The sequence below is a fragment of the Pinus tabuliformis genome, chromosome 3_2, assembly GCF_031772625.1.
Source record: "Pinus tabuliformis cultivar Carrire ecotype Pingquan chromosome 3_2, CPIR1, whole genome shotgun sequence".
NCBI classification, from domain to species: Eukaryota; Viridiplantae; Streptophyta; class Pinopsida; order Pinales; family Pinaceae; genus Pinus; species Pinus tabuliformis.
The window spans coordinates 396,182,165-396,198,913 of record NC_142302.1 but is presented as its reverse complement, the minus strand read 5'-3'; the positions used below and the strand labels follow the sequence as shown (position 1 = coordinate 396,198,913).

Sequence of the window (16,749 nt, the reverse complement as noted above, 5' to 3'; positions counted from 1 at the left end):
GAAACCACAGTTAGTCATTGAACCATTCGAGCGATGGGCTCTTGATTTCGTTGGACCTATCAACCCATCATCAAATCAGAAAACATATATTTTGGTGGCAATAGAATATGTCACCAAATGGGTTGAAGCAGAAGCATTGCCTAGAGCTACAGAGGACTCTGTCATATAGTTCTTGTTCCATCTATTTGTACGATATGGTCTTCCAAGAGAAATAATTACAGACAGTGGACCACAATTTGCTGGGAATAGATTAGCTGCAACACTCACCAATTATCACGTCCAGCATAAAATCACTACTCCATACCACCCACAGGCGAATGGACAGGTAGAAAGTAGCGATAAGGTAATAGAATCAGTCCTAACGAAAACCATTGCATCACACACGCGTGATTGGGCTTCCAGACTACCTAAAGTACTATGGGCTTACAAAACAACATGGAAAAGCACCACTGGTTACTCACCTTATCAATTAGTGTTTGGAAAACAACCCATTTTCCCCATAGAATTCAAAATCCAAACATTACGGACAACAGAAGAAGTCGGCTTAGATCTAAGCGAGGCACAGAGTAATTGACTACAGCAGATCAATGAGTTGGACGAAATTAGGCTCTCTGCACTTCAAACTATAGCCCTGATTCAACAGCAGCGAGCTAAATGGCATGATGTTCTTATTAAAAACAAAGTCTTCCACGAGGGAGACTGGGCTCTGTTATATGACTCCAGGTTTCAGGACTTCCCTGGGAAACTCCAGACTCATTGGTTGGGACCATACGAAATCCAGAAGGTACATGACAATGGAACCCTTACTCTAATCACTATTGACGGTTCTGGATATGCCTTCAAAGTAAATGGCCACCGAGTTCATCTCTATCGCAAACCACTCACTCGGGAGTCCTTCTGCCAGCAGCTACGTCGAGACACTGATATGGAGATTTTGGGAGAGGAAGAGAAGTCTTCCTCACCTGTAATTCATTAAGGAATTCATTTCTTTTTACAATTTGTACATAAGTTCTTTTCTTTGAGTCGTTTTTTGTACATATGTTTGAACTAATGTTTTCCTGTCATTTTTGTTGTTCCTTTTTTTCAAAAGAACAACATTTCGATTTTTGCCGTTCCTTTTCCAAAAGGATGGCATTTGTGTGTTTCTGCTGTTCCTTTTCTAAAGGAACAACATTCTTGATTTTCTGTTGTTCCTTTTCTAAAGGAACAACATTCTTGATTTTTTGTTGTTCCTTTTCTAAAGGAACAACATTCTTGATTTTCTGCTGTTCCTTTTCCAAAGGAACATCATCTTTGATTTTGTGTTGTTCCTTTTTCAAAGGAACAACATTTGCTTGTTCTGCTGTTCCTTTTCTAAAGGAACAACATTTCGATTTTTGTTGTTCCTTTTTCAAAAGGAACGACACTGCTGTGTGTTTGCTGTCCCTTTTCCAAAGGAACAACATATTTTTGATTTCTGCTGTTCCTTTTCCAAAGGAACAACATTTTTGCGTCTTTTGCTGTTCCTTTTTCAAAGGAACAACATTTTTGGTTGCTGTTGTTCCTTTTTCAAAGGAACGGCATTTCGAGTGTTTTGCTGCCCTTTTCCAAGGGAATAACATTTTTTATTTTTGCTGTTCCTTTTTCAAAGGAACGACATTGGTGTGTTCTGCTGTTCCTTTTTCAAAGGAACGACATTTGCATTTTTGCTATCTATGGTCCTTTGTTGTTCCTTTTTCCAAAAGGAACACCACTAGCATGCTTTTTCTCTCCTTGTGAAACAGTGTATTCCTTTTGCTGATCTAAATTGAGGATGCTTCTTGCTCCTAATCTTTCAAGTCTTTAAGATACAGCTATGCACTTATGCAATGAATACAAAATCACAACATACTGAAATCCGCAAATCATAAATCGCTATCTTTATAAGGCTCTGCATTGGTAAGAGGACAAAAGGAAGGACACACTTATTTATCATCTTTTGCTGTCATTGTTTTACTAATTTTTCTCTGATTGGTTATCTTTATCATGACGATCCCTTTAATCCTCTTTGATTATTATTTAGGAACAAGAGCAAAGGGTTTATATCTTCCTATTGAGATGATAAGACTTCTTCCACCATCCCTACTCTTAAGGAGTGTTGAACCACCCTTTGTGTATAAGGAAAAGTACTTTATGAAAAAGAAAAAAAAAATAAAAAATAAATAAATAAAAAAGAAAGTAAACATGACTTATAAGTTGTCAAATGTAGGATAGGGGGTCTCATCAAGAGCCAGCCTACCATGATCATGAGGATGGAAGTGAAGTGGAATTCCCACTATGGCCACCACACCAGGGATATGGTCCAAAAGGTAGATCAAATAAACAAACCTTGGAACAGGAGGTCTCATCACAAGCCGGCCTGCCCACTTTTCGCTCCTTCCTCATGAATGGCATTATGGTTAACTGGTTACCAAGCCAGCATAATGGCCTACATTTTGACATTAGGCTTCCTAACATACACACAAAGGATCATGGTTCCAGGGGTGAAATAAACAACTTTGCCAAGGTTATGGACACCTATCGGCAGCAGAGCACTGTTAATGGTATTGAAGTCACATTGGTTACACCAATAGGTAAGATACTAATACTCTTTTGCTTCTTATATCCTAGTAACTAATCATATATCATTTCCCGACTTATATATCACATGAAAATTTATTACCACCAATCATGGCAGAGTAAGTGACAATGACCACATGAGATTTGGCAAGTACGACAGACGTCCTATCCCCCTAGCCTCGCATCATATCACAGCAGCCTCTTACATAATACGCGATCCAAATTTACGCCTCGATTTCGGTAATTTGTTGTTTTTCTAAACATGGCATATTTTCATACGCTGTTCCTTTATGACTCTGTTGCAGATTGGGTGCTGCTCCTTTATTTGACGGCTGGGACAGCCTATCACATTGCGGGGGGCGGAGGTTAACCTCATTATTCCCTGGATTACGTGTCAGCTCACTATTCGGGAAAGTGGTGTACTAGGGTATGACACGGCTTAACAGCATGCTATTTCTATTTTTGTTACACGAATTGCTGTTCATAAGCCATTTCTGTTGCATACTCTGTTTTCTTCAAACAAGTCTTGCGTCTATTACCCTCTCTGTGTTTCAAACAGCACAAACTGTTGATGTTCCATTGAGAATCCACAGTGAAACGATGGGAGGAAGAGCGATCCGAAGGGAACCACAAGTGTTGACAATCTCCGCTACTGCCCAGGAAATCCTGGCAAGAGCAAGGTGGCTGACTTATCTCAACCTCTTGCAGGAGTCTAACGAAATAGTGGCGATTGAATTCCTACAGAATTTGTAGGAGGATTACTCCACAGTAAGGGGGAGACAGATAACAGTCACCGATGACATAATCGTAGAAGTATCGGGACTACCAGCCACCGGACCTATATGGACGTTAAAAAAGGAGAGACTACAGAAGATTATAGAAATCTTCCAGGACATAGGCTAGAGCTTGACAATTAAAGGGAAGGGAGTTCTGCCAGCAATGCTAGGAGAGCCCTGGGCAAAATTGGCAAGGACCGTTCAAAGCTACATCACCTGCGAGGGTAGAAAAGACATGGTAAGACCACGACATCTTAAACTCTTAGTTTTTTTAAAGCAGAAATGCTCTGTAAATCTGCCTGCACTTTTGAATTTGTTACTTCAAGCTTAAAAAAGGCACAGCATGTAGAGTCAGTTGTCAGTCACCATGGGTTAATTCGATTAATTGTTAGTCATAACCTCACCCAGCAGCAGAGCACCATCCCCAAAACGTAAGCATGTTACCAGCACACCAGAACGTCCAGAAAAACGCAGAGAATTAGAAAAAAAAATACATGTCACTTGTACATCCGAACATCCAGAAACACGCCAGGAATTGGCAACGCGTAAGCATGCCACCGGTACACCCAAATAGCCAGAGAAATGTAGGAAATCGGTCCGGTTAGCTCGGATACGAGGAAGGCTGGAAAAGATCCAGGAAAACACCAGCTAGCTAGTAGAAATTGAAGACGAGCAATCCTCATGGCTAGAAGAAGAAGTAGAGCAATCTGACGAAGAAGAGAAAGAAGAGGCCGAGCAATCTGAAGAGGAGGCTGAGCAATCCGAAGAAGAAAATGAGGAAGAAGCTGAGCATTCTTAGGCAGAAGCTGAACAGTCCAAGCAGGAGGGGGAAATGGGACAGTAGGAAGGCAGCCCACCACAGGACCCAGTGGGAGAAGACGAATTGGCCGCAGTCTTGGCCACTATGGGTGAATATGGCCAACCGTCCAGTCCATCAGACCTCCATGACAAACCCCAAGAGGAAAATTCATCTGAAAAACCACATGCAAAAGAGGCAGAAGAAGGAAATCTGCCTGTTCATGATGAAGAAGAAATAAGAGATACTGAATAGGAACAATCCGTTCCTAAGGCACCAGAAGAAATTCCGGAGGAAGTAGGGGCAGAAAAAGAAGTTTCCCATGAATTGACAGAACCAGTTAGAGTTCCTACCCCAGAACAGCTGGAGCAGAACACTGGAGAAACACCCTAGGAGGAAGATCCAGGGACTAGTCACGGCCCAGGCCGCAGCAGACAGCCTGCCGTTCCATCTAATGAAATTTTGGAAATTAAAGAACTACGAAAGGAACAACAAAGATTATTGAGCATAATAGCCCAGCTCCACCAGCAGATCAGGATCTTGAAAGCAAGGCAGAGGATAAGAAAGACTCCAGGGAAGAAAAAGGTGACCACTCCAGTAAAACTCCACAAGGAGAAAAGGCGGAGGACCAAAATTCGTCCTGCTGTTCAAAACCCTGTTGAAAATCCAGCTGCTGTTCCAAATGATGCTGAAGAACAGACTATTGTTCCATTTGAAAAGGAACCACAGCAAACCGATATTCATGTTAACATAGAAATGGATGATATGATGACCTGTGACAAGAAAATTCAGACGGAGGCACCACCCTCAGGGGTGATAAGGGTTCTGAACTCAAAGCAACACAATAAGAAAGTTCAGGTAAAACTCCCAACCTCCACTGCTGCATGGAGAAGAGATCCAAAAACAGTAACCTTGCGCAAGGGGTTGAAACAAGCTCATCAAGAAGCAGAAAAGCTTAGAGAGAAAACGGTCCCTCTCAAAAAGTATGAAGAACTGCAACAACAACTTAGGAACGTCAATCAATCCGAAAGCCAGGCCTTTGAAGGTTGGCGGAAGGAACAAGAGAAAGTTGCAAAGGTAACTTGTAGGCTAGATATTGTTATCAAGCAGATGGATACCTTGTGTTCTTTATACAATGACGTCTTAGCATGTAGGACCCCTGCCAAAAATTATGCCCTGTTTTTACTGGAACGGTATTTGCAATTAAAAATAAAAGATGTTAAAGCAGGTGCCCCCATACAAATTAACACTGTCAATGACTTTATAGACTCCTGTAAGCACTATGGGGTGAAGGTCCAGAGACTGCTGTGCGAATTCTATTTGCATAACCTTGTACTAGACCAGGAGACTGAGCTGAACCCTGGCCCTTTTGTTGGAGACATCCAATTGCAGGCATTCATCTCATTCAGGGTTAATCAGATTAAATGGCTCAAAGCCTATAATACTTTCCAGAGGCAAGAAAATGGCCTAGATTTGTGGGTAAGGGCTGAGCCTAGGAACCTAGTACAGTCGTGGAAAGCACATAGAAACCTCATGAAGACTCCGGGTGTCATTGAAACATTAGGACCCATGCATGAGGCACTCATTCGACAAGGATTAGAATACTTTCTTTCTATCAAAGAGCTTTCCATTGATGCAACTAAATTTCGGTATCAAATCTCTAATCCGAATATCCAGCTCAGGGAACCGTTTAAGTATGAGAATTTTAAATTAGTTGCCAATCGTTTGCACCTTTATGGCGAAATCATTTTGAGAGCAGGGCCATCCTCGTTAGGATATAGGTTCCGCAGTCCAATTATTTGGCACCCTGCACCTGGATACCAAGCCCTGTACGAGATGCCTAAGGGTCAAACAGGTCATTTCTTTGACTACCTAGTTACTCATCATGGCTATAGGCCTCCGCATGAGATTCCTTCTCTAGCCTATTCTCTCACTGCCTTGCATGTCAAGTACAACGTTTTCATGACGGTATGAAACAGGGTAAGCAGGGGGGTGTGTGGAGTACTAAAAAGGTATATTTTTGATGATCATTTCAGTGGCTTTTTAGTACAACTTAACTTGGAAAACAATAAAGAATTATAAAAAAACATGTGGGATTAATATGCAAGACTTAACCACTAACAATTGTCATTCTGTCGTGCAGGAAGGGGTGAAAATGAGGAGTTGCTGTGCCAAGGGAAAAGACAAGGATAAGGTAACCGCTGTCCCTTTGATGGGAGACCGAGTGCAAACAAGGCTAAGCAGATCAAAGCAAATCGGCCCTGAAAAGGAGGAGAAGACACCAACTTGGCGCAGGAGGGAAAAGAGATGATTAAGGATTAACGGTTCGGCGAATCCCTCAGGATCCTTGATCCTGAGGGATCGCTGCTTTATCTATCTTGTTACTTAGACATCTCTGCCGTCACCCTTATATAAAGGGACAACATTGTTAGCTTTGGGAGTTCGACATGATTATGCTTTTATGTAATTTCTGTTAAGATCAAAACTTTGATCATCGAGTCTCGATAAGAACTGGTTCATTGTAATTTTGTTTCATGCATTAATACAAACTTGGTGATTATTTCATCTCTGCGTCTGGATTAACCTAAAGCAGTGTACCCTTGGAGGCTAAGGGCCCGGCCTCGGAGGACACTTGCTTCTGTATCATTATGATTTGATTTCTGCGTGATTTTCTTATCGTCGTTATTTGGTAATCTGATATGCTTTATAAGTTTACATCACATGCTCTGTTAAGATTAATTCATTAAGATTTCTACAGATAGAACTGTTGTATTGACTCTGCATTATATTACTGTTCCTTTCAGAGTTGATTGAATATTATTAGTCTTAACCAAATATTGTTATTATTTTATTACAGAGCTTTTGTGCTGTACATTCATGTTACAGGATTCATCTTGAGAGTTATGTTCTTTACGATTGTTGGATTCAGAAGTAACACTGTTCTATTTCGAAACGCAGTCGTATTTCTTTTAATTGAGATTGATGCTTAGATCAGATTACTATTTAAGCGTGTTGTGTGTGTATATGGTTTCCAAGTGCTGTTCCTTAACTTATCAGTAATCAGCGTTGTTCCATTAGTGTGAGTTGTTTGATCCACCTTAAGAGTGAAAGATTGTTGTTTGATTACGATTAATGCATTTGATTTAGTAGATTAAGTTTGATTACTGCTTGCGAGACTTAGTTGTTTAGCTGCTGTTCCTTTTAAGAATTGCTGTTCCATTTCAGAATTATTGTTCCATTCCAGATTTGCTGTTCGATTTGTTATTTGTTGTTCCATTTTCTTATCTGTTGTTCCATTTACTAGTATTTGTTGTTTTGGTGTGGGAGACGATCTAAGGCTATAGTAAGCCTCGGAATTTACTATCTGGTTTCCAGACCTATGGTCTGTTCTCCAATTTCCTTTCCATCAGTTTCCAAAGTGATGGGTTATCGCTGCCGAACCCTTGACTGATAAGTTGCCTAGTTTTCTGAGTGTGTGATTTACTCTTTTGAAGTAACTTAGTTGTAGACAAGCATCCGTTTACTCTTGTATTTTTTAACGTTGTACTACTAGCATTACTCTGATAAATGATAGCCTCAGACTGAGACACTCTTTGAAATAACAAAACGCTCCCGGATTGACATATTAATGTGAGGTAATTAGAGGTGAAAGAGACCCTTTTTATAGCTCTACATATATTTAATTAGATTAGAATTTATAATTCAATTTCATAAATTTTGCCTAGGCAAACATTTTCCAGAATTCTCATATTTTTTGCACATCATTTTTGGAGAGGCATATCTGGAGATCTAAGCAACCAAATGAAGCTCACAATAGTTCATTGGAAAGTTAAGACATAGGAAAGTAATCTGGGATAGTTAATTTTATAAAATATCGTCATTTAATGACCCAAAAATTCAGCGGAAGACAATGTGACGAATTTGAAACAAAAATTAGTTTTTCAAAATTTTGATTTGGGAAAATCTCATTGGCTTTGGAAAACTGTTGTCACGAATTCATTCCCAGCATTATTCAAAAGCTAATCAGACCCAACGGAAGCAATCACATCTTGAATTTTATTTGGATATTAGTTTATTGTTTTATTTAAAAATTTGTTGAAAATGGGTTTTGTTTTTTGTTTTGTTCATCAAATTGGTTTTAATTTCTAAATTTCAATTTCTTTGTGGTAGGAGAGAAGATGAGGAAATGAGGAAGAGAAAATTGGATTTATGGAATTTCTCCAGCAGGAAAGGAAAAGAATTTTGACCAATGAAATTTATTGGAGAAAATTTATTCTCCAAACTGTTCTTTCATTTTGATTTTCCTTTTGTAATTATAAATATGGATTTTAGGGCATTAACTAAGAGTGTTCCTCTTCTCTGCACCTAGAGAATTTTGAAGCACTATTGTAAGGGATTTTTTAGTTGTAGAAGTAGGAGGAAAAGCTCAAATATGAGTCATTGGGATTTTTCTTTATCAAATCCGGAATTTTTGTTATAAGAAAAGCTTGCACCATTGTAGTTATTCCTTTTAATCATGGAGTGTTCAATTTGTGAGAGATTGTTGGAGGTCAGTGCAAGGAACGTAACAGAGAGACTAGGTTTTAATAAATTTGTATTTTAAATACTCTTATTTGTAATGAAAATTTATTTTTGAATAACAGATTTGAGTGAATCTTTCTTGTATTATGCGCTATTGTTTGATGTGGAAGGTTGTATTTTTAATTAGCTATCTATTTCATGAGCCTTATAGATATCTTATCAATTTTCTCTTTTGCTCACATATGCTCAAATCAGATTTCTCAGTAAATTTTTACTCAAAAATTTGTTTTCCAAATTCGATTTAATTACCATTGACATTAAGTGAATTATTTCCTAATGTTATTGGTTAATCATTCACCATTAATAGGTCTCTAAACAAAGCCCATCTAGTAGAGCTCTTTTAGTAGCCATATATTCACCTAAAACTAGGCATGTTAAAATCTCAATCATTTAATTACATTGCTCTCAATTGGATTAGATCTACATCTTCTCAATCGACATATGCTTAGGATTTCTTTCCTTTTACTTGAATCCTAGGATTATTTGGCATTTAGATCAATCATTACATTTCTAGAAATCCCCTTATATAGGGGAAAAACTTTAGTTCTAGCTTGGTTGATCCCTAGATCAACTTAAAGATCACCTTCTTTCATGAGCTTAGCAAGAGACCGGATCTCATGCCTCTTCTCTATTGGTAAGTAAAAGACATACTTTAAGCTAGCAGAGATAGAGAGAAGGTACCTGGACCTAGTCTAACCATTTGGAACCACCATTCCAAATAGAAAAGGAGTTTCATTAAGTTCTCGACTGGGTCGTCTCCCTTATAATGTTGACATGGTCATTTCGGGCCATCAACACATCGTTGGACCTGCCAACATTTAAAGGGGTCTCCCTAATATGTGGTCCCAATTAGACCTCACACAGTTTCTTTTTTCTTTTTTTCCATGGAAAAAGTTGTAATTTCTATTAGATTGTAAGAAATTACATTCTGTAGATGCCGAACCATATGCATAATGAGGTTGGTTGCCTCCCAGATAGTAGCAAAATGACAGTTTGACTACAACCATGTACAAGTAGAAAAAAGCAGTTTTGTGCCTCCACGCAGGGAGTTCATATGATCTCAGATGGATTTTGCATCAGAAGACAAAAGTAAACATGAAAAAAGAGTGTGCTCCACGCAGGGAGACAAACTGGTAATTACCAAAAACCAAAAACCTGAAGTATCAAAAAGTTCTGTATGTCGGATAGATCTGTGATGAGTCTAATTTATGTACCAAGTGATAACAGCAGCTACTACCCAACAGCTTACGAGAAGCCAGTGGGCCAAAACCAAAAACTGTGTAAATAGGATAAACCAGCAGTATAGTTATGTCTCCCGGAGAGAGTGCAGATCTACAAAAGGCCTGTGGTAATGTTGGTGGAAAATTCCATCCACTTCTTCCTGTATCAACCAGTCTTCCTCCTGCCTTTGCGCTGCCTGTTTTGATAGGAGGTCCGCCCTTGTGTTGCGCTCCCTGTAAATGTGTTGACAAACAAATTTTTCAAAAGATGCTATAAGCCTGTGTGCCTCATCCAAAATGTGTCTCAAAGAAAAAGCAGAGCAGTAAGATGTTCTATTGAGCCAATTGCAGACAAGTTTTGAGTCCCCAAACAGTTGTAGTTTTGTGCAGCGTTTTTCAAGTGCAAATTGGATGAGGTGTTTGGTTGTAGATAGCTCGGAAAAATTATTTGTGCCCCTTCCCAGGTGCATCTGTATTTTGAAACAATGGTCATCCCTTAGGTAGAGGAGGGCCCCTCCCCCACAGCCATCTGCTTGGGCTGAGCCGTCAAAGTAGGCCCAAGGGTAAGTTTTGTCAATGAGCTCAGGGTGAATGGATCTAGGGGTGGGCTGAGAGAGGTCATCTGGGAGGAGTCCGAAATCGGCAAGGATATGAGATCTGATGTTGGGCCAGATGGGGTCCTTTTGGTCAAATATGGCTCGGTTCCTCGCCGTCCAGATAGCCCAGCACATAAGGAGTGGTATATTCCTATCTCTTCCTTTGTGTTTCTCTAGCCAATTCAGCCAGGCCTCTGTAATGGACTGCCCTTGCCATTGATTGAGGGATTGGGAGGATGAGGATATGAGGGACCATTGCTCAATGACAATAGGGCAGGACAGAAATAAGTGGTCAGTGTCTTCCTCATTGCTCCTACAGAGGTGACACCAGAATGGCCCATGGAAGGATCGTCTCATCAAATTTGCGCCTGTGGGGATTTTGTTGAAAAGGATGGTCCACATAAGCATTCGCGTTCTGGGAGATGCTTTGAGCTTCCATAGTGCTTTCCACCATTGCTGTACATTTTCTGGCTGAACTTGTTGCATGAGCTTTAAATAGCCTTCCTTGGGAGTATATGTTCCATTTTTTGCATGTGCCCATACAATCTCATCTTCTTCTTCCATTATCCTGATGTGTGCTTGAGTGAGAGCTTCTGTAAAGTCCTCCCAATCATGCCTCCAATGTCCTGGGATGTGGAGATCTTGTGCTGTCTTCCAGGCCTGCTGGAAAAGAGTGGTGTTTTCTTGATCTGCTATGTGGGCTATGTGAGAAACACCCTGGTCCTGTAGATGAGCGATCAACTGTGCTGGAAGTCGATGGGCGTTGCCACACCCAATCCAGGGGTCCATTCCTATGCAGACAACATTCCCCTGATGTATCCTCCATGTTAAGCCTTCCCATATGAGGGGGAGGGAATTGAGTACAGATTTCCATATATTGGAATGCCTTCCGCTCCCCCTGTGTTCCCTGCATATCCAGCCGATTATGTTTTTCGGGGCAATGTATTTTTCATATACTACTCTTGTCCAGAGGCTGTGTGAGGTAATGAGCTGCCATCCTAGCTTTGCTGCCAGTGCTTTTGCAAAAACGTCCAACCTTTTTATACCCCATCCTCCCCATTTCTTAGGCCTCGCTATAGTGTCCCATTTTACCCAAGCGAAGAGGTTCCCCTACTTGTTCCCCTTCCATAGGAATCTGCAGCATATCTTTTGTAATCTGGCTAGGATTCCTCTTGGAATCCAGGCCAATGACATCCAGTATACAGGGGTTGCTTCCAGCACTGCTTTTATGAGGGTGAGTCTTCCAGCCCATGTGAGGTATCTGTTGTACCACATATTTAATCTCTTTTCCACCTTTGCAATAAGCCATATCCAATCAACGATTTTATATCCCCCGGGTTTCACTCGGAAGCCTAGATATTTCAACCCTTCCTCCATAGGGTGTGAAGGGAAAGGAAACCGGTGTCGAGTGAAAAAAACTTCATGTTGCGAGCAGCCTATAGCTGTGAGGGTGGATTTGTGTACATTTATGATCATGCCTGTAGCCTTCTGAAAGAGGTCAAAAACAAGCTGCAAGGTTGAGGTGTCGGCCAAGCTGCCATTTAAGAAAATGAGCACATCATCTACAAACAGGAGATGAGTGAGAGAGCAGTTTTCCGTAATTTTTATACCAGCAATCCTGCCCCTCCTGTGTTCTGTCCCTATCAATCTGCTTAGCCCTTCCATGATGAGCAGGAAAAGTAATGGAGATAGGGGGCACCCCTGCCTGAGACCTCTTTCGGCTGTGAAGAAGGGAGTGGGGGATCCATTAAGGAGGACACTGTAAGGCACATCAGAAATGCAGCTCATTATCCTTTTGATGAACATATAAGGGAAACCCAGATGGGTAAGAAGCATTCGTATGTAGAGCAGGCTTGCCCTGTCGAAAGCTTTGGAGAGGTCTACCTTTAGGATCATACCTTTCAAATTCTTGCTCTGCACCGAGTGAAGGAGCTCTTGTGCAGTGCCAATGGCTTCATGGATCTGGCGGTGTTGTAGGAAAGTGAACTGTTCAGAGGATATGTGTGCCGAAAGGATGGGCTTGAGTCTATTCGCTAGGATTTTGGCCATGATCTTGTAGAGGCAGTTGCAGAGCGAGATGGGTCTAAAGTCATTGAAAGAGGCTGGCTTGTCGGATTTGGGGATGAGGGCTATGAAGGTGGCTTTGATGGCCGAGGGGATTTTTCCTGAGAGGCTACAGTGATTGATTACTTTGAGGAGGTCCTGACCCAGCAGGTCAAAAAAAGCAAGATAGAATTCGATGGACCAGCCATCAGGTCCCGGGCTTTTGTCTTTTTGGAAACCCCGAATGGTGGCTTCAAGCTCCCCCAACGAAACCTCTTTGGTGAGTTCTTCTGCTTCCCCTTCATCCACAAACCTGGGGAAAAGCTCGGCCACTCGCATGATCTCTAACAGACTGGCTTCCCTCGGGGCCATATATATGTTCCTGAAGTGTGAGGTGGCGAGTGAGGCGAGTTCTCTGGAGGTGTGGACTTGTTGCCCCCGATCATTTTGCAGCTCCCAGATAGTGTTGATTGTTTTCTGACCATTTGCAAAGCGGTGGAAAAAATTTGTGTTTTCGTCCCCCTCCTTGAGCCAGATTGCACTTCTTAGTCTCCAGCTTGCCTCTCTGTCTCTGAGTACTTGAGATCTCTGATTGATAAGGGTTTCATACATAGCTTTCTGTTCCGGGGAGTTGAAAGTTCCCTCCGAATGAGATTCAAGGTCTGCAATCACCTGCTCTGCTTGGGAGATTATTAGGTCATCCTGTTCCCTTTTCTTGTGAGCCCAAGCTCTGGATAGCACCTTAATTTCAGAGAGGTTTTTTACAAAGCATTTAGCTGGATCCTCCTCCTCAGAGATCAGGTGTAATTTCTAGAAATCGGTTATTAGTTTGATATAGGAGGGGTCCCGGAGCCAAGTAGAGTTGAACTTGGAAGGAGCATTTTACTTCTATTGCTTTTCTCCAACCTCTAGAAAAATGGGTCTGTGATCCGACATACCACCACTGCCGACCCATTGCCTTGATCTGGGGTGGCTATTGTGAAAGGCCTCCTTAATAATAAAGCGGTCCAGTCTCCTAGCCAGGCTTTGGTCACCAGACCGGTTGTTCCTCCAGGTATGCTGAATCTTGGCCGAGGGGATGTCAATCCAGAGGTAATTCTCAAGCAGCTGCTCGAAGAAATCAGAAAGCGGGTCAATCTGTGCCATGTGTCCCCAGGATTCTGAGAAGCCCATAGAGAAATTCAGGTCTCCCCCTAGGATTACATTTCCAGCTAGGAGGAGGGGGGAGCTGAGAAGCTTTCGCCAAAAGAGTTCCCTGTTGTGGCAAGGTCCATAGACATTTATGATTCTTAGCTCTTCCTCCAGATCCTTGGAATAAATGTCCGCCCCCAGGAAACCCCCTCCACCCCATATGTTCTTCAGGTTAATGGTGCAGTTCTTGAACCCAATTGCAATGCCCCCAGAGCGTCCCGAGACATCAAGAGCGTGGAAAGACCATCCAGGCATCCAAGAGAAAAGGATAGAAATGGCCATATCTGCCTTGCAAAGGGTTTCTTGTAGAAGGATAATATCAACCAATTTGCTTCAGGGCCAACTTTTTCTCGAGGCTGGCCAGCCCTCTACAATTGAAGGACAAAATCTTCATGGAGGGGGATGGGGAAGGGTGTCCTTTTCTCTAAGCACCCTTTCAATGGTGTGCTATTTGCCCTGAATCACTTCATCCCCAGCTTGTTCTTTTGCCTTATGTATGTTAGAAGGTTTGCCTCTACCTTGCTTGGGCGAGAGGATGGGAGGGGCAACGGCCAGCCCTATGGCGACCGGCTCTTTCTGCTTTGCAGTCGAGCGGGTGGAATACCTCGGTGTGGAATTTACCGAGGGGGAGGGCGATTGAAGTGAGCGGGAAGGGATGGATGAGAGGGAGCATGAAGTAAAGATGGCCGATGGCTGTGGGAGGGGGCAGGTCATGTATAGATGGTTTGTCTTTGAGGGGGGAAAGGGGGGCGGGAATCCGCAACCAGGTCGAGGACCGACGGGGATGAGGGGGCGGGAATCAAGACCAGAGGGGGCAAGTGGGAGGAGAGTGATAAACAAGAAGAAGAAAGATGCGAAGCAGAGTCAACAGGGGGGAGAGACATACCCGATGAAAAGATGACTCCTTTTGCTGCCCTTGAGCGCGTCAGAGGAGGAGATGGAGGCCTGATCAGGTTCTTGCCCTGCTTTTTTTCATAGGTGCGAGCGGCGCTTCCACTGTGTCTGAGGTCTTGATTTGTTCCGCCCTTGGTGCTGCCGCGACCGGAGGAGCTGGATTTTCTGCTGTTGGGGGCTGGTCCTGCATCTTGGTTTCCTGCTGAGTCTTTTTGAGGAGGGGGCAGTCTTTGTAAAGGTGACCCACTTGATGGCATCTTCTGCATCGGTAAGGGATTCCTTCGTAGTCTAGCTTCTGCTTCCTCGAGAAGGATTTCCATTGTATAGTGATGTGTTCCTGTAAGCCTCCCCTTGTATCTAGATGAACTAGAACCCTGGCGTATGCCATCATCCCCGTCATGAGATAAGATTTGTCAGATTCCATGAAGGTTCCCAGAGAGTTTCCGATTCTTCTAAACATGTCCTCAGACCAGTACTATAGTGGCAAGCCCGAGAGTCTGAACCATACTGACCTGACCCCAATTTGTTCAGTCTCCGGGTTGAAAAGGGGCGACCATCTTTTCAGGAGTACCGGTGCTTTTTCGGAGTGCCAGAAAGATGATAATACCCAGCTCGTGTGGTCAGCCCTTGCGAACCTCAGCACTAACCAACCTCGCACGAATGTCAGGACAGAGGGGATTTCTGCCAGATACTGGCCCTAAATCTCCATAGCCCATGTCTTCAGCTTTTCCGCAGAGTAATTCCTGCCCCAGATGCATCCCACGAGTACTCTATCCGCTAAATCCATAGCATCTCCCCACTGAATATCTTCTTCAAGCCTCAGAATGATGTCCTCAGGTCGGGATTTAAAACAGCGTTGTTTCTTTGACGGGCGGGAGGACATGCGGCTAGGGTTTGCAGGTGCCCTAGATCCTACCAGAGCAGTGATCAGGGGGGGAAGGGGTCGAAAGGGGGGGCCGAATAGCCTCCGGGAGGGGGGGGATAGCGTTGTAGCTACTAGAGGAGGCAGGGGGAGCCAGGGGGGGGAGAGGAGCTGCAGGAAGGGGGGCTTCGGGGGATGCTTCAGGTTGAAGCGGGTGGGGGTGTAGACCCAGCAGATTCGAGGGACCGGCGTCGATAGGAGAGGATTGGAAACATTCCGCTAGAAACCCAAGGGAGGCCGGGGAAGGAACAGAAAAGGGTGCCTAGGAGGAGGGTTCAACAGGCTGTAGAGAGGCGGAGAGAGCCGGATCAGTCGACTGTGTGAGGTCCTCAAAACTGGCGGATAAACTTTCACTGTACAGACCTCCAGAAGCCGTAAACGTGGAGCGCCAGATGGAGCCTTCTGCCAGCGGAGAGTCTGAGTAGTCCACCTCGTCAAGATCCATTTCGCCAGCTGCTTAAACAGGATACAACCTCGGAACCAGGTAACCGTCGGGGACCGGCACCGACAGCAAGGAAACCATTCGGGGCCATTCAAAGGGCGAGAAATGAGGAGCAGCAGTAAACCGTCCGGGTTGTGCAGGCGGGAGGAAAACGACGGGAGGCAGCCGTAGCTTCAAAACCCTAACAACGATCAGCGGAGGGAAGAAAACCAAAATAGGGTAAAAATGAAAGGGTAAAAAAAAACCTGGGTACTTGAGGAGATAAAAAATGAGGAAACCCCAGGCATGAGACCCGAGGAAGGACGGTGTCGGGGTTGGCTGCAGGACCGATGCCGGCCTGCAACCCCGTTCTACGACCCCCGTTCAGGCCATGCTACTCAGGCATAGTCGTACCTACTCCGCTCTCCTTCATGCTTCCCACCTCACACTGTTTCATATAGGAGCTCCAACCAAAATATGGTTTGGCTACAGTTATCATAAAAATATGTCTTGGATTTAGCCGCCAACAAGAGAGAGAATCACATATGTGCCTTTGAAAAGCAAGAAAGTGTGCCTTGTGAGTGTCCAATTGTAGATGTTTCTAAGTCCTTTCACTATAGAGGAGAATTAAAGTGAGACTTTGAGAGAGAAGTAATAGTACTACTCTAATAAAGACACAATTAAAAAGCACAACATTCACTTGACATCAAGAAAAATAGTTCACATGGGTGC

The 16,749-nt window shown here is 43.2% G+C and overlaps 1 protein-coding gene across 1 annotated transcript; it reads right to left on the bottom strand.

Annotated features, from left to right (window-relative positions):
- Positions 1-13,477: 13,477 nt before the first annotated feature.
- LOC149181072 (uncharacterized) lies at positions 13,478-14,062 on the bottom strand. The gene has a single exon (XM_089414080.1). It carries the CDS (start codon positions 14,060-14,062, stop codon positions 13,478-13,480), a length of 585 nt encoding a protein of 194 aa, XP_089270206.1.
- Positions 14,063-16,749: the final 2,687 nt, after the last annotated feature.

Excerpts from the sequence above, each read along its gene's own strand:
- LOC149181072 (XM_089414080.1), bottom strand. The coding sequence starts at position 14,062 with ATGGCCATTTCTATCCTTTTCTCTTGGATGCCTGGATGGTCTTTCCAC.